The 25,230-nt window shown below is 41.9% G+C and overlaps 1 protein-coding gene across 1 annotated transcript in view; it reads left to right on the plus strand.

Moving 5' to 3' along the window:
- Positions 1 to 25,230, plus strand: part of aggf1 (angiogenic factor with G patch and FHA domains 1) — a 137,467-nt gene that overhangs the window by 97,083 nt on the left and 15,154 nt on the right. The window contains exons 11-13 of the mRNA XM_062553671.1: positions 13,127 to 13,180; positions 14,238 to 14,403; positions 25,123 to 25,199. Of these exons, the coding sequence (XP_062409655.1) occupies positions 13,127 to 13,180; positions 14,238 to 14,403; positions 25,123 to 25,199 (297 nt within the window). The remainder of the gene's footprint in view (positions 1 to 13,126; positions 13,181 to 14,237; positions 14,404 to 25,122; positions 25,200 to 25,230) is intronic.

Raw genomic sequence — 25,230 nt, forward strand, 5'->3', positions numbered from 1 at the left:
AGAGAAATTTGGTGATCATTGGTCGTTGTTTTCCAACCTTATTCCACGTTAAGCCTTTTTGTAGGCGGCAATAGGCCTATGCTTATGTCAGATAACGTCCATAATTATTGGAGTTTGGGTCCGAGTTTTTGATAGTTCGATGTGCTTATGAGAGAGAAATTTGGTGATCAATCATCGTTGTTTAGGTGCGTTAAACCACGTTAAGCTTTTTCCTTTCAATAGGTGTCAATGAGACAGAAACGCTTAATGTCAGATAATGTCCATAATTATTGGAGTTCGGGTTCGATATTTTGAGAGTTTTTTGAGAGGTAATATGAGAGGTAATATGAGAGGAAAATTTGGTGATCATTGGTCGTTGTTTTCCAACCTTATTCCACATTAATTATTATTATTATTATTATTATTATTATTATTATTATTTACTAATCTTTACTATGTTTCTTTAAAGTTATTTTATAATTATTTTACTTTATTTTTATGTTATTTTTATTTTATTTTATTTTACAGCACTTTGGTCAACTGTGGTTGTTTTTTCAATGTGCTATATAAATAAATTGACATTGACATTGACATTGACATTAAGCCATAGGCCTATACAATGCTTAAAGGGATATTCCGCCATTTTTGGAAATACGCTCATTTCCCACCTCCCCTCGAGCAAAACAATCGATATTTACCTTGTTCCCGTTCATCCTGCCATTCTGTGAGTCTGGTGATACAACTTTTAGCTTCAGCCTAGCATAGATCATTGAATCGGATTAGACCATTAGCTTCTCGCCTGCTAGCTTCATGTTTAAAAGTGACTAAGATGTCTGGTAATTTTCCCATTTAAAACGTGTCTTCTCTCAAGTTAGAAAGTGCAATAAGACCAACTGAAAATGAAACCTGAAGTTTTTCTAGGCTGATTTGACATGGAACTACACACTCATCTGGCGTAATAATCAAGGCAACTTGCAAACTACTGGCACTACTACTGCTTGTTGTCTATGGGAACTATTTTCAGATGCTGCGTACGATATCACTGCGCCTATGGTACGTTTACGTTATGGTATGAGATATCTTCTATAATCATTGGTTTACGGTTTAGTTTTTTGACAGGTTTAAGTGTCCTTGACAATATATGGTCATGAGAAATTTGGTGATGATTGATCGTTGTTTTCCGCCCTTAAGCCACGTTAAGCTTTTTCACGTTACGCGTTTTAGAATGTCCCGCATATGGCATATACCCTGACTTGACGTTTCATAGCGCTCAATCTAGCTCACGTTCAGAATGATAAATTCGAAATGTTGCGTGGGAATGAGCATATGCTGTTGTGTGGTCGTGTCTTAAACGAGGGCCTTTTTTACCCGTGTTGCCTTTTCAGCGTGTGGCTTAAGGCCTATATGAAGATGTTGAAGTTGGTGCGTTAAAATAAAAAGTTTGGGAATCGCTGCCTTAGACTATAGGCTTTCACTATCCTTTCACCCTGAGCAGTGGCATAAACTTTGTGTTGAAGCATTTACTTTTGTACCACTTCATCCCATTTATTTTTGTACCAACTTTCAGTCTCCATCGGATTCGGAGACGCACAAAGACGCTTAAAGACGGTATAGGCCTACAGACGGCCGATGTCGGCGCAGCACTTTAGGCCTCCTCATGAAACTGTAGGCTGCTGCGGGGGGCAGACACATTTTTCAAAGTTAATACCAAGGCCCTCTACGAAATACAGTAGCCTACAAAGCTTAAATCTTTTAATCGTAGTTCCGTGGCTATTCGAAATTGCGCTGTGAGCAGCGGAGGACAGTGAAACTAAATATTGGTCATTTATCCGGTCGTAGCTTAGAATAGAATATATACTTTTTTGATCCTTTTCTTTTTTGAAATTCGTTTCTCTGCATTTAACCCAATTTTAACCGAATTACTGAACACACATAGCACACAGTGAACATTGCTCATTGAGTGCAGGGAGGCTCAGCCTCCTCTAAAATATCACGGAAAATTGCATCAAATAATGGCTATTATGGGCTACATTAGCAAATTTAATATTCCAACTAGAACATGCTAAAACGTGTTCAACTTCATGGCTATATCGTTATATAGCTATAGTTTAGTTTCGCAACAAGGTTTTGCCAGTTATTTATCGCGATTTCGCACGCCTAATACATTGCTGTGACGACACAATCCATTAAAAGCCCCATAGAGGCTCGGCTTCACTGGACTTCAATGGCACTACGGAGTGGGCTGGTCTCAGTGCAGAAAAAGCTAGATGTTTATTTGATAAACGCAGCAAAATCTTCATTTCCAGGGAAGCCCGGCCTCTCTGGGGGTGAATGGGACAGTGGGATGGCTCGGATGCCGAGCTTCTGGATGATGATTGGAGGAACCGTCATAGTGGCGGGAATTTTTATGATTGACAGCATATTTCGCGATTGCACAGGAAGTTTTAACAGAGACAGGCTCTGGTTTCAAGTTCAGGGATGCGTGAAAGTTACAGAACCTTACAGGGTTGGCAGGTGAGGTCGAGAGGCAAGGCTCAAATTTTTAATTCTATTGCAGATGTTGTACATAGCCTATCCTATCAATAAAACCGTAATGTGGAGTTACAGAGTTTGTGATTTGCTTTTATTTCAGTTGTGTATTTAGGCTAAGTTGTAGGCTAGCCACATAGCTCGCTATAGTAACTGTGTTGCTTGGCTAAATTATGCTAATGTTTAAGATGCAGAGAATCAGCCCGGCGCTCAGGTGGATAGAGTTCATAGGGTAGGGAATTGTCAATGGAGCAAAAAAGCAGCAGGTCCAAGGCACTCAAAAAAGGAAAAAAGGAAGAGTTAAAAAGCCTTTATTGAGTATGGCTTAATTCATATTAAAAGCTTACAAGCCAACATGTTTCGACCAAAGGTCTTCTTCAGGGCTAATGTTTACTTGAATTTTATAAGCTATTTGATAGCCTTCCCCACCATGGGAGATTCAAAATAAAACAGCAAGGCAGATGAACGTAGAATAGTCACATACTATAACTGTAATAACTCTAGTAGGCTACCAAATAGCCTATTTAACCCCCCAAAGTGAACTGGTAAAATGTAAGCTTAGTTCTAATCTAACCAAGCCAGCTGCCATGTCTCAGAACCCTAACGTATCTATACTTTTTGGGTTTTTTTGTTTTAGGATATATTTCCCCCTCTAATAACAATATAGCAGCAATAATATGACACCTTCCACGGCGAAATCAGTCACATTGTCCAAATTTTCAAAATCATAGTTATTACGTTTTCAGGAAGGGGCATAATCAACCTTCAAAACAATACCTATATCTAATGAATTGAACGTCATATTACTGAAATATAGACATTCAAAGGAGTAGAGTTCATCCTGTCATGCCAAGAGAAAAACGGAGAAATCTGCCTCAGAAGTTAACCGTCGGCTCAACACTCACGAATGCTTTGTAAAGTCGCCGCTATTACAAGATTTACGGTACTTGTATCAACGACACCACACGATCTTCGCATGTATGGTTATAAGTAAAGTGTCAAGCGTAGGCATGTATTAAAGAGATATCTGTTAAATACATTTTATTTTCAGTTGTCAAAAGTGGTGGGGACAAAATCTGTGATAACAAAAAGTGCTGGGTACCCAGCGTCCCCGGTTAAAATGAACGCATGCCTCCGTTTTAAAATAGCCTATACATTTCTTAGTAGGCCTCGCATATAAATGTAGCCTAATGTCCATCTTGTCCATCTCTTTCGTCTTCGCCTTGACAACTATAGCCTATTCACGGAAATGCGGTCTTGTAACCGCAATGAATTAATGAATTAATCTAAGGTTGCCTATCGAGTCTTTCAGGTTGAATTGAAGGCTATTTCCTTCTGATAGGCCTATAGGCGATTTTCTAAAACCATTTTCATTCATTTCAACAATGGTTTATTGAAACGTTGTTTGATTAATTTCGTCTTCAGTCTACTATTGCCGGATATGCAGTCGTCATCATTAAATGCAGTTGAAATGCGGGTTGAAACTTGCTGCCACCTGGTGGTTGTTTGGGTACATTGCCTTAGCCTCGAAAAAAATCGGCTTGACAGCCTACAGGATCTCTTCGGGATTGCCGCGGCAAAAGGTGCATTCTCAACCCGTACCCACTGTAAAGGAGTATTCCTAGATTGGCATGTGTGCCAAGAAGGGGATGTTCCACAAATGCTGGATCTCCTGAACATTTTATGTAGGCCTGCACATTCACATTAAATCTATTCCATTAACGCTATTAGGAGAATACCATAAAGTTTTATTTTGACTGCTGGATGTCACTCATTGGATCAACTCCAATCATGGTAGAGTAAGTTAACCTATAAGCTGCTAATTAGACATGACCAAGGAAAAAGAACAACACAACAAGGTGACAACACAATGCCACGGTAATCTAGGCTATGGAATTTAGTTAATTAGTGTGCTTGCAAAAGCACACTATTGTTCTTCCTATTATTATTATTATCAAATTTATTTATCTTGCAGAACATTTTTGTCTCCCTATCTTGTCCTAGGGATTTGGAGCTAGAGACGCCGTTCCACTTCTCACGCGTGCGTCCTGATGCGAGGATGGTGGCTTGTATAAAGCTTTTCGATACGCCTTGTCGTTCTCCCGTTATTCCAGTTTTTCCGGTCGATTTTTCCCCATAGGAATGAATGGAAAAGCGACTTTTGAGCGCTGATGCCCACACATTTTTCCACCTGTAGCCCAAACCGTAAGACATAAAGTCATGAAATTTGGTATGCTGATAGAGGAGACTACCTTGATTGACACCACCAGGTTTCATGCTCGCCACTCTCACGCTCTAGCGCCACCAACTGGTCAAAGATGGAAAAGATGTTCATGCCCGTAACTTTTGATCCGTATGGCCGATATTGATAAAACTTATACCATTGGAATCCTCTGACTCAGCTGATTCCAACGCACCATGTGATGTAATTTTCCGCCATGATGGATTTTCCGCCATTTTGAATTTTGTTCAAAGTCAAAGTAAAGCTACCCTGGCCGCATAGTTTATCCGATCGTCATGAAACTTGGCACGCGTGATCTACAGACCAAGGTGGATCAACCGCCTTGATTTCGTCTTCATACGTCCAAGCGTTCGCCTGTGATAACCAATTAAATTCAGCGAGCGAAGCCGCCAAACAGGAAGTGCGCCTATCTTGGATATGCTGTGACGTATGAAAGCCATATTTGGTGGGATGACTTGAGACCCCATTCAAAGCACCCCCAATAAATTTGGTGTTATTTGGTCTGTCGATGGCTCTATAATTAGCAAAAACGTGAGTGTTGGTGAATGTATACTATTAATCGGAATAGCTCATCTTAAATTGCTTTAGGTCATGCCAAAAGGACATTTCAGAGTGATTTAAGATACAATGTTGATATTTTAAAAAAAAAATCTATTTATTGCCATTCTTGTAAAAGGTACTAATGTGTACACCACAGCACAGTTCCAAGTTTAATGCATACAGTTCAATGACACCATGATTTCAAACTCGATAGTACTCAATCCTCAATTGACTGACTTGGGATGGTCCGCAGCGATACACCAATGGTGTAATTCTAGGCTTGTCCGCATCGTTGTCTCACCGTGAGACTGGGTAATTCTTAGAGATGCCATGGTCCCGAGGGACAAGTACGGACTTACTCGCTGTTAAATACAATGTGTGTTCAGTTGTTATATATAGTAGACAATCACACGATGTTTCTCAGTGACGGTGTGTTTTGGATCATTTGTATTGACCTGAGCATTCTGGGTATTTCACTCAGAGGATCATATGACACCCCCACAAAGCAGGCGAAATACCGGAAGTAGAGTGGTGTGCGTGAGGCAACGAGGATTTGAATTAGAATGTAGTCCTATGGAAATCGCAGCTACACTTTCAACAGTAAGTGTGTTTAGACTTCGAATTTCGTCACATAATTTATATCATAGCCACCTAAGAGTTTACCAAAGATAACGTTGTTGTCCATTTCAATTTAATAAATGTTTCTGAATTTGGGGAGTTCTCCTTATGGAGGTTATGGGGTTATGTTTTCCATGTATTCCTGTAGGAAAAGGTTGTGGCTTACACTTTCATAAAGTTTGTATATTTACACTTCAAATTTCGTTACACCATTTATATCATAGCCACCCTAAGGTTTAACAAAAATAACAACGTAGTCCAATGTTATTTTAATGCATTTTTCGGAATTTGAGAGGTCTAGTTATGAGGGTAGGTTAGCTAACTGCAGTTCAAATGCTAATCGCGACTAGCATCGCTAGTTGGTTTTAACTTTACCGAGGCTGTTTATACTGAATTGCAACTGCTGTTATGAAGACAGTTTGGAGCCTGGCAGACGTGAAGGCAGTGAAAGGTAATGAAATGCATGGTCCAAGTAGCCTGGGAAGCTGTCTAGTTATGAGGGTAGGTTACCTAACTGCAGTTCAAATGCTAATCGCGACTAGCATCGCTAGTTGGTTTTAACTTTACCGAGGCTGTTTATACTGAATTGCAACTGCTGTTTTGAAGACAGTTTGGAGCCTGGCAGACGTGAAGGCAGTGAAAGGTAATTAAATGCATGGTCCAAGTAGCCTGGAAAGCCAAACTATGTTAACTGTAGCCTAAGTTTAATATGGAACGAGTACGTGTTGCTGATATCATTTCGCAACTCATCGAGCTAGCAAGTCAAGCTAGTCTACATCAGGCAGTGCATAGATAATATTATTACACTTTTTTACAGTCAATGAAGCACCAAGTGAAAGTCAATGTTTGCTTTATATCCAGTGGCAGTGGTGCTGATGTCGTTTGAATAAGTACAGTAAACTTAGTCAGAAGATCTAAAAATATTTGCATTCATGCTAGCTGTATGGTCTATGTGCCACCTATGAATCCCCCTGTTGCAAGCTGCTGCCAAGTAGGCTGGTCATGTCTAAAGCGTGATTATTTTCAATAACTACTCCTCCTGATTGTTTGTCATTGACACCGTCAGGGTATGGCTTACCAAGACAGGGAGAAAGTAAGCTGTGTATGGCAGGTGCGTGTGGTAGGCTAGGCAAGGCAGTGCTATTCCATGTAAACTACAGTGGTGGACTGCGTGATCGCTGGTCAGGCCACCCCCAACCAGCAAAATGTGACGTGATATATATCTATATGTCTATATACTGTATCTATCTAGGATATCTGTATATATCTATGTATCTATCTATAATCTGCACTTTTTACTGCTGAACCGTGTCTTGCCCGTTTCTCTTTACTCCTCTCTCATGTCAATCTCAAGGGGGCTTGTTCAGTGGTCCCCAACGTGACGCAATAGAGTACATTGAGGGGGAAAGAAGAATCATTGCAAACCTCAAATCATTGCAACATCAAATAGGCCTACAATGGATAACAGTTTAGATGAGTAGTACCTAATGCAAATTTGTTTAATAATGCAAACCTTGCAATACGGCCTTTAACATATGTGATATTTTGGATACCCATTTCATTGCAGAGGATAGGGTAATTGTGTTTGAAGGGGACGTGACTTAACATAGGCTATAATTAACTATTTTTACGACTTGATTCAAAGCAAGGTCGGGGGCATATATATTTTTTTTACAGTTAAGAGTTTTCCGACACTCAATGTGTCGCTACCATGGCAGGATTTTTCTGCTTGGCTTTCGTTATGAAGCTTGACTTGACCTGTCATCGATGCTGCCCCGTCAGTGCAAACTACGCATATCCCTGCTAACTTAACTGGAAAGCTATACTGGACGCGTAACTGAAGCGTTCCGTTCGCGACGCGTACAATTCATTTTAGATGACTGGTCCATCTCCCACATCTGTTATAGCTACTTTAATAGTGGAAGCTAATTCAACACTTCAGTTCTGCACTGGATGTAGCTCCCCTGTACGCTCATGATTTGTAAAGCAGGCAACAATTCTGTTACCCTGAACATCTCATCTCCGGTAGCATTGTCCAGTTCTTTGCCAAATAAAATGATCTGAAATCTCATCATCCACGTATCTCACGTTAGCGATCAACTGGCAAGGCCAACTGGTCAGTGGAGTTTTTCCATTTCTTATGCAGCATCTGGCCCTAGCATCACTTTAACCATTTGCAGGCTAGAATGTTAAATTGTGTGGCTTTTTTAAATTTAGCAAACAAATCTGAAAAACGAGCCACACGCACGATAGAAAGCATAGCATTCAGTGTCTTTGTTCTGGTGCAGCACATTCCGAGGTTCATGTGGAAGCGAATGCACTCTCTTTAAAAACATATCCATTGCGTGCACCTGCATTCTGCCGTCTGCTGTCAATACAGAACAACAAACAAACAAACTTAATGTTAACGAAGTTGTTAACATTACGCCCTGAAGTAAAGTAAACTGTAGCCTATTGTTGTTTGTGCTGCAAAGAAAACTTGAATTGATATAATTGCAATATAATTATTATGGCCAAATTTCTTTTTATGAAATGATATATCAAAGCAGGTAGAAGTAACTGTAGTCACTTGACATTTCTGAGGATTTACATATTTCCATCAGGGCAGTGGTATAGAAATTCTTCAGTGGAGGGACCACACTAGTTAATCACGCCATCAACACCTTCTTACCTTTTCTTCTGTTATTACTATTCTTTAACTTTATGGTAGAAAGTGAGTCCAGCAAATTGAGAACCTAGGATCCTGTTTATGTTTATGAATGTGACTCCAGTATATGTTGAGACATAAGAGTGGAAAAGGGGGTTACATTTATATAATGCAAATGATTATGTTAACAATGTCATCGAATATGTTGTACAAACAAGAAGAGCGAAATGGTAAACTTTTAAGAAATCATCATCCACATCATAGTATGATGCTGTGTGGGGTTATGGACTTGACAGTTTTGCATGGAATTGCCCATGCAGTATATACATATTTAAGCAATATAGCACGAGTGGGAGTGGGTTGTTGCTAGATATTCCCACGGGTGTTGTTCGGCCGTAGCCTCCGGCCTCGAGGCTACGGCCGAACAACACCCGTGGGAATATCCAACAACAACCCACGATCACGAGTGCTATATTGCTTTTATACAACAATTCTACCACTTCTTTTTTGTGCTAATTTCCCATTATCATGTAAACGTTTAAATCGCTAAAACTGTCTTGTTTGTAGAACTAACTTCTCTCCGCCACAAATTTCTACTTCATGCAGGACAAACTGCCGTTACTAGTTCTAAATGGATGGTTGCTATGGCCAAAGGCCAGTCGTTAGTTCTAAAAGCACGTTGCTATGGCCAAAAGCCAGTCGTTAGTTCTATCTCTCCCGTTGTCAAGCAATGTAGAATCTAGCCTAATAAACGTTAGCTCGCATTGCGTCTGGTTAGGACATGCTTTTAGCTTTGAAACATCACTATTTTACTTAGCCTACATGCCATCCAACTAGCTAATATCCACCTCCGTCCTATTCTATGTTCTGAGCGTCTGTATTTCAGCTTGGATGCAACGTGACAGTTCGGTTTACACTTGACAATTTGACATTGTATCGCGGAGTGATTTATTATTAGCTGTGAAAAGTCCGAGTGGATTATCGTGGGATATCTCAACTCATGGAACGTCTCTCGGCCAATCAGAAACAAAGAAACCGCTTCATAGAACCCAATTGTTGTATAATAAGATTTGACACATTGCAGTTTTTTAATGGTGGGGTTATTTATAAATCAAAGAATTGTGGGTAGATGTGGGTGAACTGTGCAACATTTTGTGCAGTTTGTGGACATGAGGCAGACGTAACAGACAGATATTTGTGTTTGAGGGGGTGATGTGTATGTGTGTGTGTGTGTAAGTGTGTGTGTGTGTGTGTGTTTATGTGAAAGTCTTCGTTGCTGGTCAACTCAGCGACATGCAGTTTGTGGACAAGAGGCAGATGTAACGGACTGACGTTTCTGTTTGAAAGAGTTGTTTGTGTGTGTGTGTGTGTGTGTGTGTCTTTGTTGCCGGTGTACAGTATTTCTGAATATGAATGCTGTCTGGACAGGAAATGGCACAGCTTTTATCACATGCAACCAATCCAAAATCGATTTCATATTCAGAAACGTTAACCAGTAACAGCCTGGTTGCTTTGACATATCAAAACCAAATTTTATCCTATTACATCATTTGAACAGGTGAGTCGTCCTGTTTATTTTACCATCCATTTGAGGCTATAACACATTGCAACTTATTCAACAGTGAGTAAACTGCGGATGTTCCCGCATAACAGAATAGCTATAACATTAGGCTACTCGTATTTGTTCTAGAAACATGCCTAGTTCCTTAGGCTCCCTCCTTCCTTCAGTGGTTACGTGTTTCATGCTGGCTACACGAGAACAACTCATACTTAATTCAACACAAGGTCTACAGACCTTAGAGGTGTACATTTCATTTTCATACATCAAAGCGTTAGCCCTTGACAGCCAATCAAATTCTATGTTGAAGCGTCCAAACAGGAAGTGAGGTCAAATCTCGGAGACGCTTTGAGGTATTGAGACCATATTTGGCGGCATGATTTTGGACACCATCCAAAGTAGCCTCAGTAAATGTGTTGTAATTTGGCCACTAGGGGGCGCCGCAATTAGCAAAAATGCATTTTGGCTCATATCTCTTTACGTCTTTGGGATGACATCTACATTTTTACATTGGAGGTGCTCTGGGCCATACCACTGATGAATCTAGGCAACTTGTCAGGTCAGTGTAAGAATTCGGCAATCGAGGGCAACGCCGCCAAACTCGAAGCAGCTTCGCGTCTTGGCCAAACTTTGGCGCTTTGACCTGAGGACAAGCGGTCGTGTCTCCTACCGGGCGCTGTCGTGGCGCGTCTGAGCAAGCACACTTCGCACTTTCCCACCGGGAAATGCTATCTAGTTTAGGCCTACTGTTGTGTTTAACTCCAATTCCGAAATAAGCTACACAGCCTATTGGCTGACTTTTACATCTTGAGAGAATTCCTTCTAGGTAACGATCCCATTAGCTCACACGTCATGTCTATAATTAATGTAGCCTAGTGCTCACCAAAATCATAGAAGTTAACATTGCAAGACACTTAAATATTATAAATATTTTCTTTGACTTGTTAGATTTTTGAACATTCATTTTATTTAATGAAAACGATATCCTTGAACTATGCGTGACTACTTTCCTAAAACCGAATGAAGGTGAATTACTTTCACATATCTCTTAGTGACAGGCACTCAATTAGACCTACACACCACCCCTGTAATGACATTGAAGACAAGTGTAACAATAGTTTAAAATTCAATATGAAGTATTCAAATAACTGAATATTTTTAGCTAAGTAATTATGCAGATCCTAAAATATTATAAATAATTAACAAAATACATAAAGTTTATTCATTCAAAATATGAAATAGAAACAAGACAATCCATTTTCTGTGTGTGTGGAGGGTTGAGCAGATACTAGGATTGCCACTGCTGTGAATGATCTGTATCCCGCTTAAGGCCTATATTTATTACCTTCGCCAAGGAAGTTATGTTTTCGCCGGGGTTTGTTTGTCTGTCCGTCTGTCTTTGTCTGTTTGTCTGTTAGCAAGATAACTCAAAAAGTAATGGAGAGATTTCAATGAAATTTTCAGGGAAGGAAGAAACGAGTACATTTTGGGAGTGATCCGTAACACCGTTGGGATTCCGGAGCCGTATATGTTTTTCGCTTAGTGGTGTAATGGCATGGTATGGCCACGTGGTGGCGATCTGAATAGTTTAGGTTCAAATGTATGACAACCAGTGCTTAATTTGAGCCGGAACAAGCCGGAACAAGATCCGGAACCTCCGACGTTGGATCCGGCAGCTATTCAAGCCTTAAAGGAATAGTTCGGAATTTTGGACATAGGACCTCATTTCCAACTTTACCGAGGTGATATAGGTCGGTGGAGACCGTTTTTATCGCGTTTAGCCCCTTCCTTCAGTTGCAGCGTCCCCCTTTGCTAACGCTGGTTTTGAGCTAACACATTTCTACGGTAACATCAGTCTGACATCAACAACAGTCTTACTCACTCCACCGCACACCCGAGACAAGTCAATTAAATCGTCGGACTATCGATATACATGTCCGTGTTGATAGAATAATTTTAGAAATGAAACTAACCTTGCAACTCAATGATTTATTACATTTTGAGGGACTAGTTTCTCAATATCAATCCGCCACTGCCATACAGGGAACAAAGTAGGCTATTGCAATGCGATGCAAGGTTCGTTTTATTTCTAACATGGTTCTATCAACACTAGGCATGTGCATCGATAGTCTGACGTTAAAATGTATTTGTTTCGGGTGTTCTGTGGAGTGTTTTCAGTGGCAGGCTGGATGTTACCGTTGACTTGCGTTATCTTGGCACCAGATTAGCACGAGATGAACGCTGCAACTCATAGGAAGGGCAGAAATTCACTGAAAATGGTCTTCACCGACCTATATCACCCAGACTGAGTTGGAAATTAGGTCCTATGTCCAAAATTCCGAACTATTGCTTTAATTTGAGATCCGGAACCTCCGACATTGGATCCGGCAGCTATTAAATTAGATCCACCACCTCCATGACCATATCACAATGAAATAAAGCAAACAATAATTCATTCATTCATTAAATAAAAGTTCGTTCGGACCTTTTGGCCGCGGTCAACACTGTCCCCATCTCAAGTGCAGAGTGAGCGGGGTTTTTCGCAGATTAACTTGATTTGCGCAGCAAATAGAGCATCTCTTTTCCCCTCTACCATCTCCTCACAACTCTTTATTGGCCTTGTCGGCCCACTGCTTAAACTACCCGGTTCAATCCCATTCCCTACGTGAAATCATGGATTGCCAAAGGACATATCTGCACGGGATCTGAGGTGTAGGGAAATAGAGGCAGGTGTCTATCTATGGATAGCCTACTGTATGGGCTGTTTTGGACAAATAAGATATATGTGTAAGTAAAATGAAGTCTTAATTATTCTCTGCTGGTACCTTCAATATATTGAAGTCTTTGTTTTATTTGTTAGCCTAATTATTGATTCATTGTGTTGCGTTAACGTGTGTTTGGAGAGTTAACGGGCGAACTTTGAGTGAGTGTGCTTGTTTGGAGTTCATCCTTTTAGGCTACTCTGAGCGTTGTTCGTTGTGGTTAAAATAACCTTGGCTATACTGTCTTGCAGTGTTGGCGAAATAAAGCCTTAAACATGCGAATCTGCACTCTGTCTCCGCACTCGGTAAGTGGTTTAATTGTAGGCTACTAGTGCATACTGAATCGTTGTGCGTCGTCGTCCAGCCGACCCTTTATTTATTTATTAATTTATTAATTTATTTATTTTTTAGTCGCCGGATCCACCCATCCTCTGCGTTCCGGCACCTCCCACTTTACAAATTAAGCACTGATGACAACCTAGGAAGGACAATACAGGCGGAGGTCTGCGCTCTCTGAGTGCTTTTCTAGTTTTGTAATGTAATAAACACTGTCATACTTTTTTGAAAAATACCGCGATAATACCAAAAACCGTGATCATTTTGGTCACTATTACCATGGTGTTAAATTTTCATAACGTTACATCCCTAGTATTGATATTATTGTTATTAATGCTAATTTACTTAAGGTAGGTAAGGTAAGGTAAGGTAATTTTATTTATATAGCGCATTTAACGTGCACTGAGTGCAACCCAAAGCGCTTTACAGAACGCAGAGACAGTGCCGAAACGGACCCATGACAACACAACAAACAAATTCACAAGACACAAGATGCCGGACGGAGTGGCGTAATCTCCAGCGTACCCGTGACACCAAGACATACAAGACAGACAAACAAATAAACAAATGTCAAATAAATAATAAAACAAACAAACAAAAAAACAGAAAAGTCCACGTCAACTTAGTCCAATCGACTGCACTCAAGTCAGACAGCTGACAGAAGTCCCAGGGCAATGAAGAGGCACAGCCTAGCCTAGCTATCAGACCAACTGAAGACGGCGCTAGGCAGGCCGTCTGGAGAGCACCAGAAGCAGTATATGAGTATGACAGGTGTCTCGTTCTGCCTCCTTACCAAAGACTCTAGAGCGGACTAAGATGGATCAGTCCATATATTAGGAACAGCACTGTAGCCAGCGTCTGGGACTGTAGGCTTACCGACTTTTTAAAAACTGTTTACTGTTGTTATGTTCTATTGTAATGTTCATATTTTGGACAAAAGCATCTTCTAAATACCACAACCATAACCATTAACATCATTCTAAATAAGGTTGGTATAACTGCTAATGTCTTTCTATTCTTTGCTAGCCCAAAGTTCGCTGTGAACCTTGTCCTCTCAGCCATGGGGATGAAGTCAGAATAGGAGAGACTGTCCTTTCCTTTCATATCCACCCAGGAAATGACACCTGTGATGGCTGTGAACCTGGACAGATTATTGCTCACCTCAGTCGACATAAGAAAGAACACAACTCGGGTAATGTAATGTGCTCGCTTTCCAGTAGTTTCAATCACATGAATATTCACTCTGCCCATTTCATTGTTTCATTGATATTTCTATTTAACCCTCTGTAGTCGGGAGCTTTATTTTGAGTCATTTAAAAACAAGCCTAATGCCATTTCATTACACATGCATGATGTTGCTTTGAGCAAGATTCCTTAAGTTTCTACTTGAATTCATGAACATTAAATGTAATCTAGAATGTGACTGAGTAATGTGCAATCTGAATGTGTGAGAATGTGTGGTACGCAGTGTGTTGTTCATGGACTGGCAGAGATAAGTTAAAACTTGCTATAAGAAATACCCATCTTGGTGAATTAGCTTAGTCTCACAGCAAAAAAGAATGTTCCTTAGTCAATTTTATGAGACATTATACAGTGGGTACTGGCCGGTTTCACGCGTAATTCTCACGTGACCTCACGCATGAATCACGCACATTATATTTATTTTTCCCAGTGAAGCTGCAATGACCCAAAAAAACATTAGGTGGCACATGTGAGTAGGGTTAGGAATGTGGGCATTTAACACTAGCCTTAAATCAAACAAATCAAAAGTGAATTAAATCCCGAAGCAAGCTGAAAATCTTTTCTGCTTTTAATATAGCCTATTGATACGCTGCTCCAAACAATACGCAGTCTCACGATGAAACTTGTTATTATTTATAAAGGTGTCTTTGTTATTTTATGAAGAGGCATCTGGCTGTTAAGTTTAGGTTTGTTTTGCTGTCATTAATGGTTTAATGAGGTGATGAGGCCAGTGGCTACCTTACTTTTCGTTTTTGTGAATGTACCACGAGTCAAACTTTCATTTAAAAGCATAATTACGTTCAAAGCGCCATTTGTCCGTGTTGTCGTTTTTGGGTCAATTCATTAGCCTGACGAGCCAGACCCACATCAAGATGTAGGGTCTGGACACTCACCGTAGACAGGGCTCAATCGGAGGGGTGGGATAAACAGTTGTCCTTCAAATTCCCTCCCCGCAATAGGATAACGCTAAACGAATCATCTTCTTGTTTAAGTAGCAGGATGCGTAACCTTCCCTCTCCACGCAATAGGATAACGCTAAGCGAATCATCTTCTTGTTTTCAAATAACAGGATGCGTTACCGTCGCAACTTCTGGTCGCATGTCAGTCACCATTATGTTAAGCCCTGTGATTGGATCGCTGGTGCTGGGGGTTCTCAGCTCCCTGGCTCAATGGATCGTGCCTAGACTGCCCCACCAGCCAAATTACATTTGCTGCCGCTAGGGGCGTCTAGATTTCTAGGCTATCAATTCATCCCTTTTGTTTCAAATTTGCGGATAGGCCGATGGTATGCTTGTTTTTATGCTGGCAAGAAAAACAAAATGGTTCAAGAACGTTCTTGATTCTAAATGCAGGAAACAATTTAAAATAAAATGAGGCCACCGGGCCCTCAGGCCACCTTCATGAAGTCTGTTTCTGACAGTGTGGCCAGAGACATTAACACCAGAGACCTGCTAGAGGTCATTCTGTAAGGCTCTAGCAGGGCTCCTACTGTTCCTCCTTGCGCAAAGGAGCAGATACTGGTCCTGCTACTGGGTTAAGGACCTTCTACCACTCTGCCCTGCTCTCCCAGAGCAACTGCCTGTCTCCTGGAATCTCTTCCATGCTCTTGAGACTGCAGTGGGAGACACAGCAACATTTTTGGCAATGGAAAGTATTGGTGTGCCATTCTGGAGGAGTTGGACTACCCTGTGCAACCTCTGTAGGCTCCACATACTGACTTATGCTACCAGTAGTAACACTGACCCTATCCAAATGCAAAATTAGTGAAACATCAGTCAAGAAGGATGAAGATGGAAAAATTACCAGTTGCCATCCCCTGTAAAGCCATTGCTGTTTTGGGGGTCGTCTCACAGTTGGCCCTCAAGTACACCTGTAGTAAATTTTGTTGACATCAAAGCAGGTCAACCTGATTCACAACCACCTCTGTTACATAACTGGCCAGATCAATATCCCACAAGTGTGACTGACTTGATGCTATACTCCTATGAACCAGTGTTCCCTTTATTTTTTTGAGCAGTGTATATTCCCTCCATATGAATGGTTGCCATGCAACAATAAGACGCAGCGACTCTAACTTTTGTGCTAGCGCATTGCTATAGAACGAAATGCGGTCAAGGTGTGTGTTTATCGTGATATATACAACGGCATCGAACGCGATTCAGCCAATCATAATCAAGGACCGGAACTATCCGTTTTAGAAAGAGTGTTAAACATTGAAAGAGAGTCCATGACAGGGGCGAGGAAAAACTCCCTAGAATTGGAGATACATAAAGGAAGAAACCTCAGACAGATCCACGACTCAAGGGCCCAACCCATCTGCCTAGGGTCAGTTACAGTACAGTAGGTCATTTGTAGTATCAGAAAGTTCAAATAGTGATACATTTCACACTGCTGTGTGAATCACGGAACATGTGAGTGAAATGGCCACTTCTAAATGGGACCCACTGTAGGTGAAGGTTTTCCTCATTGTGTCATAGTCATGTTAGTCAGTGTGTACGAGAATAGTCGTTAGGGGTGCAAAACCAGAGGGGTAGGCATTCGCCAGCTTACCTTGGATTCCAGGCCAACTCAAGCTACAGGCCCCACAGCCGACCAGTATACAGAAGGGGGGATTGTCAATGTCCCAAAATCCTAAACATCCTACACAAGTCTTTGTTGAGGCAAAGTTCAAAGGTGAAACCCCAGACTCACCAAGGGGCTGTATCCTCCCCAAGCAACAACGAGCGCTTCATCCAGCACAGCGAGTCTCCCACATCGCCAACCTGAGCTGCTTCAATCTCTTCACGAGCTAATGAGTGGCACTGAGGTGAGCCTATCAATCTCTATAAATTAGGACAAGGTTTTGAACAGGAGTCTTAATTTGAAGTCCTTTTGTGTCAAGAAGAGGAGTAATCCTTAGGCTATCCTTTTCAACACATAAAATCACCTCTCTGTTTTCCTTGTTCAACTGAAGGAGGCTCTGAGCCATCCACTTGTTAATCATATTGATACATTTACTAAGGGATTAAAGAAGACCATGGCCATTGGTCAATTTGGGTGCCATCGGCATAGCTACATTGGGTACGGGTTGAGAATGCACCTTTTGCCACGGCAATCCAGTCATCCAATCAGTAAGCAGCAGAAAAACCATCCGAACTGAGTCCATGTGATTGCGGGTGATTTTAATAAAGCATGCTTGAAGTCAGCGCTCCCCAAATTCACTCAATATGTGAAATGTGCCACCAGGGGAAATAACACTCTTGACCATGTCTACTGCAACTTAAAGCATGCTTACAGGGCAGTGCCCCTCCCTCACCTGGGGCTCTCAGACCACCTCTCTCTGCTCCTCTTTCCTATCTACACCCCTCTTAGGAGGACAACGAAGCCATGCACTAAAACCATCACGACATGGCCAGAGGGGGCGCTGTCACAACTCCAAGACTGCTTCTCAAGCACTGAATGGGCCCTTTTTGAACAGGGGGATCTTCAGGAGCATACAGAAACTATCTTTACAGAGAATCATAATAAATGCAGAAAAAATCATTGGTTGCCCCCTCCCCCCCTGTCAGATATTGCACTCAGTCGCACTCTTTCAAGAGCCAAGAACACCATCAAGGACAATACTCATCCTGGCCACCATTTGTTTCAACTGTTACCCTCTGGTAGGCGTTATAGGTCCATACAATCCAGTACCACAAGATTTAAAAATAGCTTCTTTCCAAACGCAATAGTCTCCCTAAACAAACAATAGCTAAACCCAGTCACCTAGTGTCACTTCTTGCACTTTAATATTTGCACTATCTGACCATTGCTCTGTTTACTCTTTTATTGTGTTTTATATGTGTTTGTGTGTTTTTATGTCTTATAATGATTATTTATTGTATGTGTGCACCCAGTGGAGTAATTTTTTTTTTTTTTTTTAATGTCGCTTATAGAGCGCCAATACATTACACATGTCTCAAGGCGCTTTACAGAGTGTTAAGACATTCAAAGAGAGCCCATGAGTAACAGGGGCAAGGAAAAACTCCCTAGAATTGGAGATACATATAGGAAGAAACCTCAGACAGACCCACGACTCAAGGGCCCAACCCATCTGCCTTGGGTCAGTTACAGTACAGTCATTTGTAGTTTGAAAGTTACAATGACAATGAAAGTTCAAATAGTCCAGTGTAGGGAATAAATTGTCCATTAGTAATCCATTAGTTATTTCTGAAGGTGATGGGTCGCTGGGATCCGAGGGCCAAAGATTCGGGCAGGGAACCACAGCAGGCGATGTTAGGGCAGTCATAGGGATGGCGAAGGCAATGGCGATGGTAGGGCAGTCAGAGGGATGTGACTTCAGGTGTGATGAGGGACAGGCACAGAGATGGTTGATGGCTGGTAATGGTTTACCTCACAGGTGAGGTATAGGGGAAAGGGAAGAGAAATAGAGTGTGTTAGTATTACTGTAAGTCAAATTAAGTATTAATAAGTATATCAATGGTGATATAAATGGTTATACTATAGAGGGTTTACAAAACGCTTTTACACACCTCTTTTATGGGGACAGGTGCGTAGGAATAGGTTACCCAGTTAAACCCGAAGAGGCATCCCGCACATCGTCCACCACGCATGAAAACATCCACCCACCCACCACGCACGCAACATCCACCCACCCACAATGCCCCCCCCAATGCCCCCCCCCCAGGCGAACCCACACACCACCCCTGAACCGCGCGTCGGAGCAGCATGGCTGAGCATGGCCAGCCAGAGTCCGCCCACAGGCGGCGCCACCCATCCGCAGACACCCCCCACCACCATCCGCGAGCAGAGAGAACGGGGCCCGCGCCAGCCCCACCCCAACCACAACACCACGCGAACACACACCACGGCCCGACCAGGACACACAGTCTGATCCGCCCCGCCGCCCAGGCCCCCCGGAAGCAGCGCCCCCAGAGCAAAAGTCCAGAATGCTTCATGTCTTTGGACGTGTCATCCTGTCATCCTGTTGACAGGGTCGGGAGGCGTAGGGAGGCGATGTAGTGTAATTAAAAACGTTAAAATCATTGGACATTGCGCTCTAAAATCATTGGAGTAGCGCTCTAATCTCGTTGTATTGCGAAGTACAATGACAATAAAGGCATTCAATTCAATTCAATTCAATTCAATTCAATTCAATTCAATCCCGAGGAGATCCCGTAGGCTGTCAAGCCGATTTTTTTCAAGGCTAAGGCAATGTAGCCAAACAACCACCAGGTGGCTGAAAGTTTCAACCCGCATTTCAACTGCATTTAATGATGAAGACCGCATATCCGTCAATAGTTGACTCCTTTAAACTCATTTGATCATTAAAATGAAGGCGAAATTAATCAAACGATGTTTCAATAAGCCATTGTTGAAATGAATGAAAATCGTTTTAGAAAATCGCCTATAGGCCTATCAGAAGGAAATAGCCTTCAATTCAACCTGAAAGACTCGATAGGCAACCTTAAGTCCCTTTCCCACATGAGCGAGACATCCGGATGTCAAACGGATATCAAACGGGTGGCTGTATGTGGGAACGCAAAACTCGGGTATTTTCTTACCCGGAACTCATCCTACTAGCCCCCTAGTACTACTTCTAGATGTTACCCGGGTGCGCTTAGGTGGGAACGCAGCCGGCACAGTTCTGGGTAGAGATGGGGGGCGTACCGATGACGTATAGAAATGCGCCCTTGCAGCCTGCTTGCAGTGCGAGGCAGAAAGTACAAATTGCCATGGTAACGATAAACATTGCCCTACGAGTATGAACACAGACGAGAACACCGGAGTACAGAAAACAGTGACATTTTGTTGTGTACGTACAATACAAATTTAAACTGCAATCACGTTGTTGTGTTTGTTGCGGGACAGGCAGGATTATCCTTGCAAACGTGACTAGCTTGAAGTGTAGTCGATTAGCTTGCAACTAGCTGTTTATTACAGTGGTTAGCAATTAACAGCTAATAGTTAACGTTGCTGTTATTTAGCATTGTTGCTTTTTGTAGGAGTTGGGAAGGAGCCTCAGACCTCTGTGTGCTGTTTATATATTTTCCAGGTGTGTCATTATTTTCTATTCATTTGTTGAGTTGGATGTTTATACCAGAGAGGATTGAAGTAGAGCTTTGTTTACTGTGGTCCTGGCGTTAGCTATTTTTTCCTCTATGCTAGCTCCCGCTGACTAGCGAGCTAACTACTTCTGTTGTTTCATGATGTTTTGGATCTGATGTAAGTTCGCATCATCCAGGCAACACAGCACAACAACGCATTTATTTAGCGTCATCTCCCTCCCCCTGCAAGTGCTGACATTGCCCCACCCCTCGCGGCTCCTACTCGGGTCTAGTGTGAACACAATTACCCGTATCTCACTCGGACATAAAGCTCATGTGGGAAACGTCCGTGTCGTGCCTCTACCGGGTAAATATGTCCGGGTAACTTCTAGAAGTTATGTGGGAAAGGGACTTTAGATTAATTCATTAATTCATTGCGGTTACAAGACCGCATTTCCGTGAATAGGCTATAGTTGTCAAGGCGAAGACGAAAGGGATGGACAAGATGGACATTAGGCTACATTTATATGCTAGGCCTAACTTAGAAATTGTATTTATAGGCTATTTCAAAACGGAGGCATGCGTTCATTTTAACCGGGGATGCTGGGTACCCAGCACTTTTTGTTATCACAGATTTTGTCCCCACCACTTTTGACAACTGAAAATAAAATGTATTTAACATAAATCTCTTTAATACATGCCTACGCTTGACACTTTACTTATAACCATACATGCACGGAGAAGATTGCGCATTTTGTAACATTGTAACAATGGATGGTCAGCTATATGCGATAGGGCAGTGAGGGTGATTCATTGTAACCATCGACTAGTAGGCCTAGCTCCGCAAAATAACTTTCTAGCAACATATATAGATCTAGGTATGCATGTTCATGTTGATTCAGAGATAGGCATAGGCTACCGTAGGCTACTGTGCGTCAAGCTACGACAGCGTTTTATCATGTGGTGAATTAATGACATGTCAGAACTTTTGATCGGCGTTTCAAGTGCATGCCGCAAATGTCAAATAAACTCGACTGACTGAATTACAAAATGTCACTGCCCCCCGGGAAAGTAGATTTTCATGAGGATTACTCTGCAAACCAAAGCATACTAACCAGGCATAGGCGTAATTGAACTGAGAGACCACAGCTGTGGCGCAACTGGTTGGGACGCCTGCAGCACACGCTGGCGACCCGGGTTCAATTCTCACTCTGTGATCCATTCCGGATTCCATCAATAAAAGGCATACATTGCTCCAATAAAAGATATATATATATATAAAAATGAAAGATATTCTCAATTTTGCAAACATTTTTTATGTTTGCGATGTCTGCTGAAAAGAGCTATATTTTTTTCTAAATTTAAATCTATGTGAATTCGTGGTTCAGCATTCACACACACATTTTTACATAATTAGTGTCAGGCTCAGTCAGACCAGTGTCTGTCGAGAGAGGGGGGGGCGGAGGCAGTCGTCCTCAATGCCGCATAGGTGATGAACTGGTTAGACGAGTGAGGGGGGATGATCACACAAGACAATTGCTCTTCATGCAGCTATTACAATAGTGTGTTATGTACTGTAGGCCTAAAGTGCTGCGCCGACATCGGCCGTCTGTAGGCCTATACCGTCTTAAGCGTCTTTGTGCATCTCCGAATCCGATGGAGACTGAAAGTTGGTACAAAAGTAAATGCTTCAACAGAAAGTCTATGCCACTGCTCAGGGTGAAAGGATATAGTGAAAGCCTATAGTCTAAAGGCAGCGATTCCCAAACTTTTTATTTTAACGCACCAACTTCAACATCTTCATTTAGGCCTTAAGCCACATGCTAAAAGGGCAACACGGGTAAAAAAAAAAGGCCCTCGCTTAAGACACGACCACACAACAGCATATCTCATTCTCACGCAACATTTTGAATTTAGCATTCTGAACGTGAGTTATGAAACGTCAAGTCATGGTATATTCCCTATGCGGGACATTCTTTTTCTTAGGCTCAATTATATCCTCCTGAGTTACGGCCCCATAACTATAGCTATCAGTGCGCATTGGAGGTCTTTCACAGAGTGTTGAAGAATGTTGAAACAAAGCCCGTCACAATAATGCAGCACACTGATATGGAGTACCTCCTCACCTTGAGTGTCTGAAAGCTGCTGTAGGCTAGGCTACTCTCGCAGTCCATATCTTTAGTCTACTGCCTTCTTTCATTCTTTTCGAAAAGTGGATAGCCTATTGTGGGTGAATACAGTAGCCTAGGCTACGATAAATAAGTTTTGGCCTTAGTCTTACAGACGGCTGTCGATTTTGAAATGTAGCCCACTTGCGAAATTGGACGTGGCACATAGCCTAATTATTAGGCTACTGGATTTAATATAGCCTAGCAAGTCCATAGACTTCATCCTATATTATATGCTTTAAAACTGAAATGTGCTGCGGGGAAGCATTGGGGAAGTCAGTTTAGGTTGTCCTGTAACAATTTGCCTCTTATTATAATCAAGAGTAGGCTATACTGCCACTACGCACATAATATAAGGTTACGGGTGGATGTGAGGAACCGCATACAAAAGAAGGCCTTGAGTTAACGGACAGAAGGCCTGTTTACATGTCAAACATGCATTAAATCTAAGAAACGAAAAACACAAATATCACACTGTATTGTGTCGTAAACAGTTAATGAGTTCGTGGCCACCTAGCGCACAACTGCATTGCGCAGTGAGCTGAATGCCCAACACTTGCTTATTAACACAAAGCTTTGTAAAGCACTAACAACCACCCCCAAAGTTCATTGTCCATAAGTCCAAACAATAAGCATAAGAATCCGACAGTCCAAAACGATAACGAGATCTCCCAGAAACAAAAAACAAGTTTGTTGAGTAGTCCTTCCAACAATCTCAGAGTTCAACATTCTGAATACCGTTGCGGTGGTGAGCGATGCAGACACCGGAGACACAAAACTTTAAGAGGTTTACGCTGACGTAAAGGCAACTGCATTGTGTTGATGCAGAAGCATAAACTCTGTTCACCAGCACATCAGTGAGGGTGTGTAAGCATACACAAATGTATGGGCGTAAAAGCAACAATGTTGATTTGCATGCAACTATGGTTAGGCTCGTGACTTTTGATCAGGGATTGCCCACAGGCTGTATGTGTCTGTCCTGGACAAACAATCCATGGAACCCCCACCTTGCAACTTGAAGGACATAAAGGATATATGCAGCTAACATCTTATCGCCAGATACCACAGCACACCTTCAGCGGTTTAGTGGAGTCCATGCCTTGACGGGTCAGCGTTGTTTTGGCTGCAAAAGGGGGACATACATAATATTAGGCAGGTGGTCATAATGTTATGGCTGATCTGTGTATATCGTTAGACAAGCATTTCATCTCATTTTGAAATAAACAATGCAATGAATATGCAAGCACATCAGTAGACATTCTCCCACATACCACGACAATAATAGTTGTCTAGAATGATTAAAGGTTGGGTACGGAATGAGCAAAACGGACGGCAGAGTTTGAACATATACAACCTCAAGTCCCGCCCTCCATGCACGAGCGACAATTCAAATGCGCAGCGCGAGAGCGAGCCAGGCTAAATGAAATGCCATCCTGGCGTCTACAGCACTATGAGCTCTTGTCTCCATACAATCACTCACATCAACTTCCCCAATTACATTCTTTATTCACCTCCAAAGGGTTGTAGTACATATGGTTCAGTAGCCATAGGTGTGTATATTTGAACAGAATCTGGTTTGTTCTTACCAGGGCGATTATCTCCTGAAATATCCGAGTTTAGTGCTGCCCCGTTGGTTCGCCTATTCCACGTAGCTCCAAGCTGTTAAGTTTCGATTTCATGTTTACAGCACTCTTCGTGTCATCGTAAAATGTAATTTTTGCTACATAGCTTATTTATTGCGTGGGTGATTGAGTTTCCGTAGGTATCCGCTGCCTTAGTTAGTTTGTATAGAAATGAAGTGACACATACAACAAGAGGGGAACATGGACGTGCAGCAGCAGGCAGTTGGTTTCGTTTCAGCACTGACTCGCGGTCACCAGCTTTCGAAAGGGTCGCGCGCGGTGGGGAGGGGGAGTAGGAAGAGGAGTAAGACGTTAGATTGACGAACGAGCTGTGAAATGATGGTATGGGGTGAGGAATTCTATTGGCTGGAGTTTTTCGAGCCCTGCCCGTTCCGCAGATGATTGACGTGTTTAATTTCCATTTCAGTGCTTCCAACTTAGTGGCTATAAGTGGGTTAGGAATAGGATTTCAAGTGATTTTGCAAAAATGGCCAACAAAGCTAATTCCATACCCTACCTTTAAGTAGCAGAAATACTTTGAAGAACACTTTAAAGATTTTACAATTTTTCCACATTTTCTAACTCAAATCCAAAGTTGCCTTTAAAACGTTTCATTTCCTCATAGAAAACATTATTGTACACATGATATTTGCACCATTTGCTTCTGTTCAAAGATCCAAAATCCAATTGACTTTGCTACAATTGCTTTAATTTTTGACAAAAACTGAACCCCGACTGCAGAGGGTTAGATAATTATATATCTGTAATGAAATTGAGTATTTACCATCGCAAATTGAGTATTTCTGACATTCCGGTTTGATTGTGATCAAAATAAGATTACTTTTTTCCCCAGGTCATGTAGTAGGAGAGAACAAAGAGATCCAGAGGCAAAGAGAGCTAAAACAGATGAAAGTCAAATATGGTCTCAAGGTCAGTTTCTGTTATTTGCAGTGGGCATATT

Source organism: Sardina pilchardus, chromosome 14, assembly GCF_963854185.1.
Source record: "Sardina pilchardus chromosome 14, fSarPil1.1, whole genome shotgun sequence".
Taxonomy (NCBI): Eukaryota; Metazoa; Chordata; class Actinopteri; order Clupeiformes; family Clupeidae; genus Sardina; species Sardina pilchardus.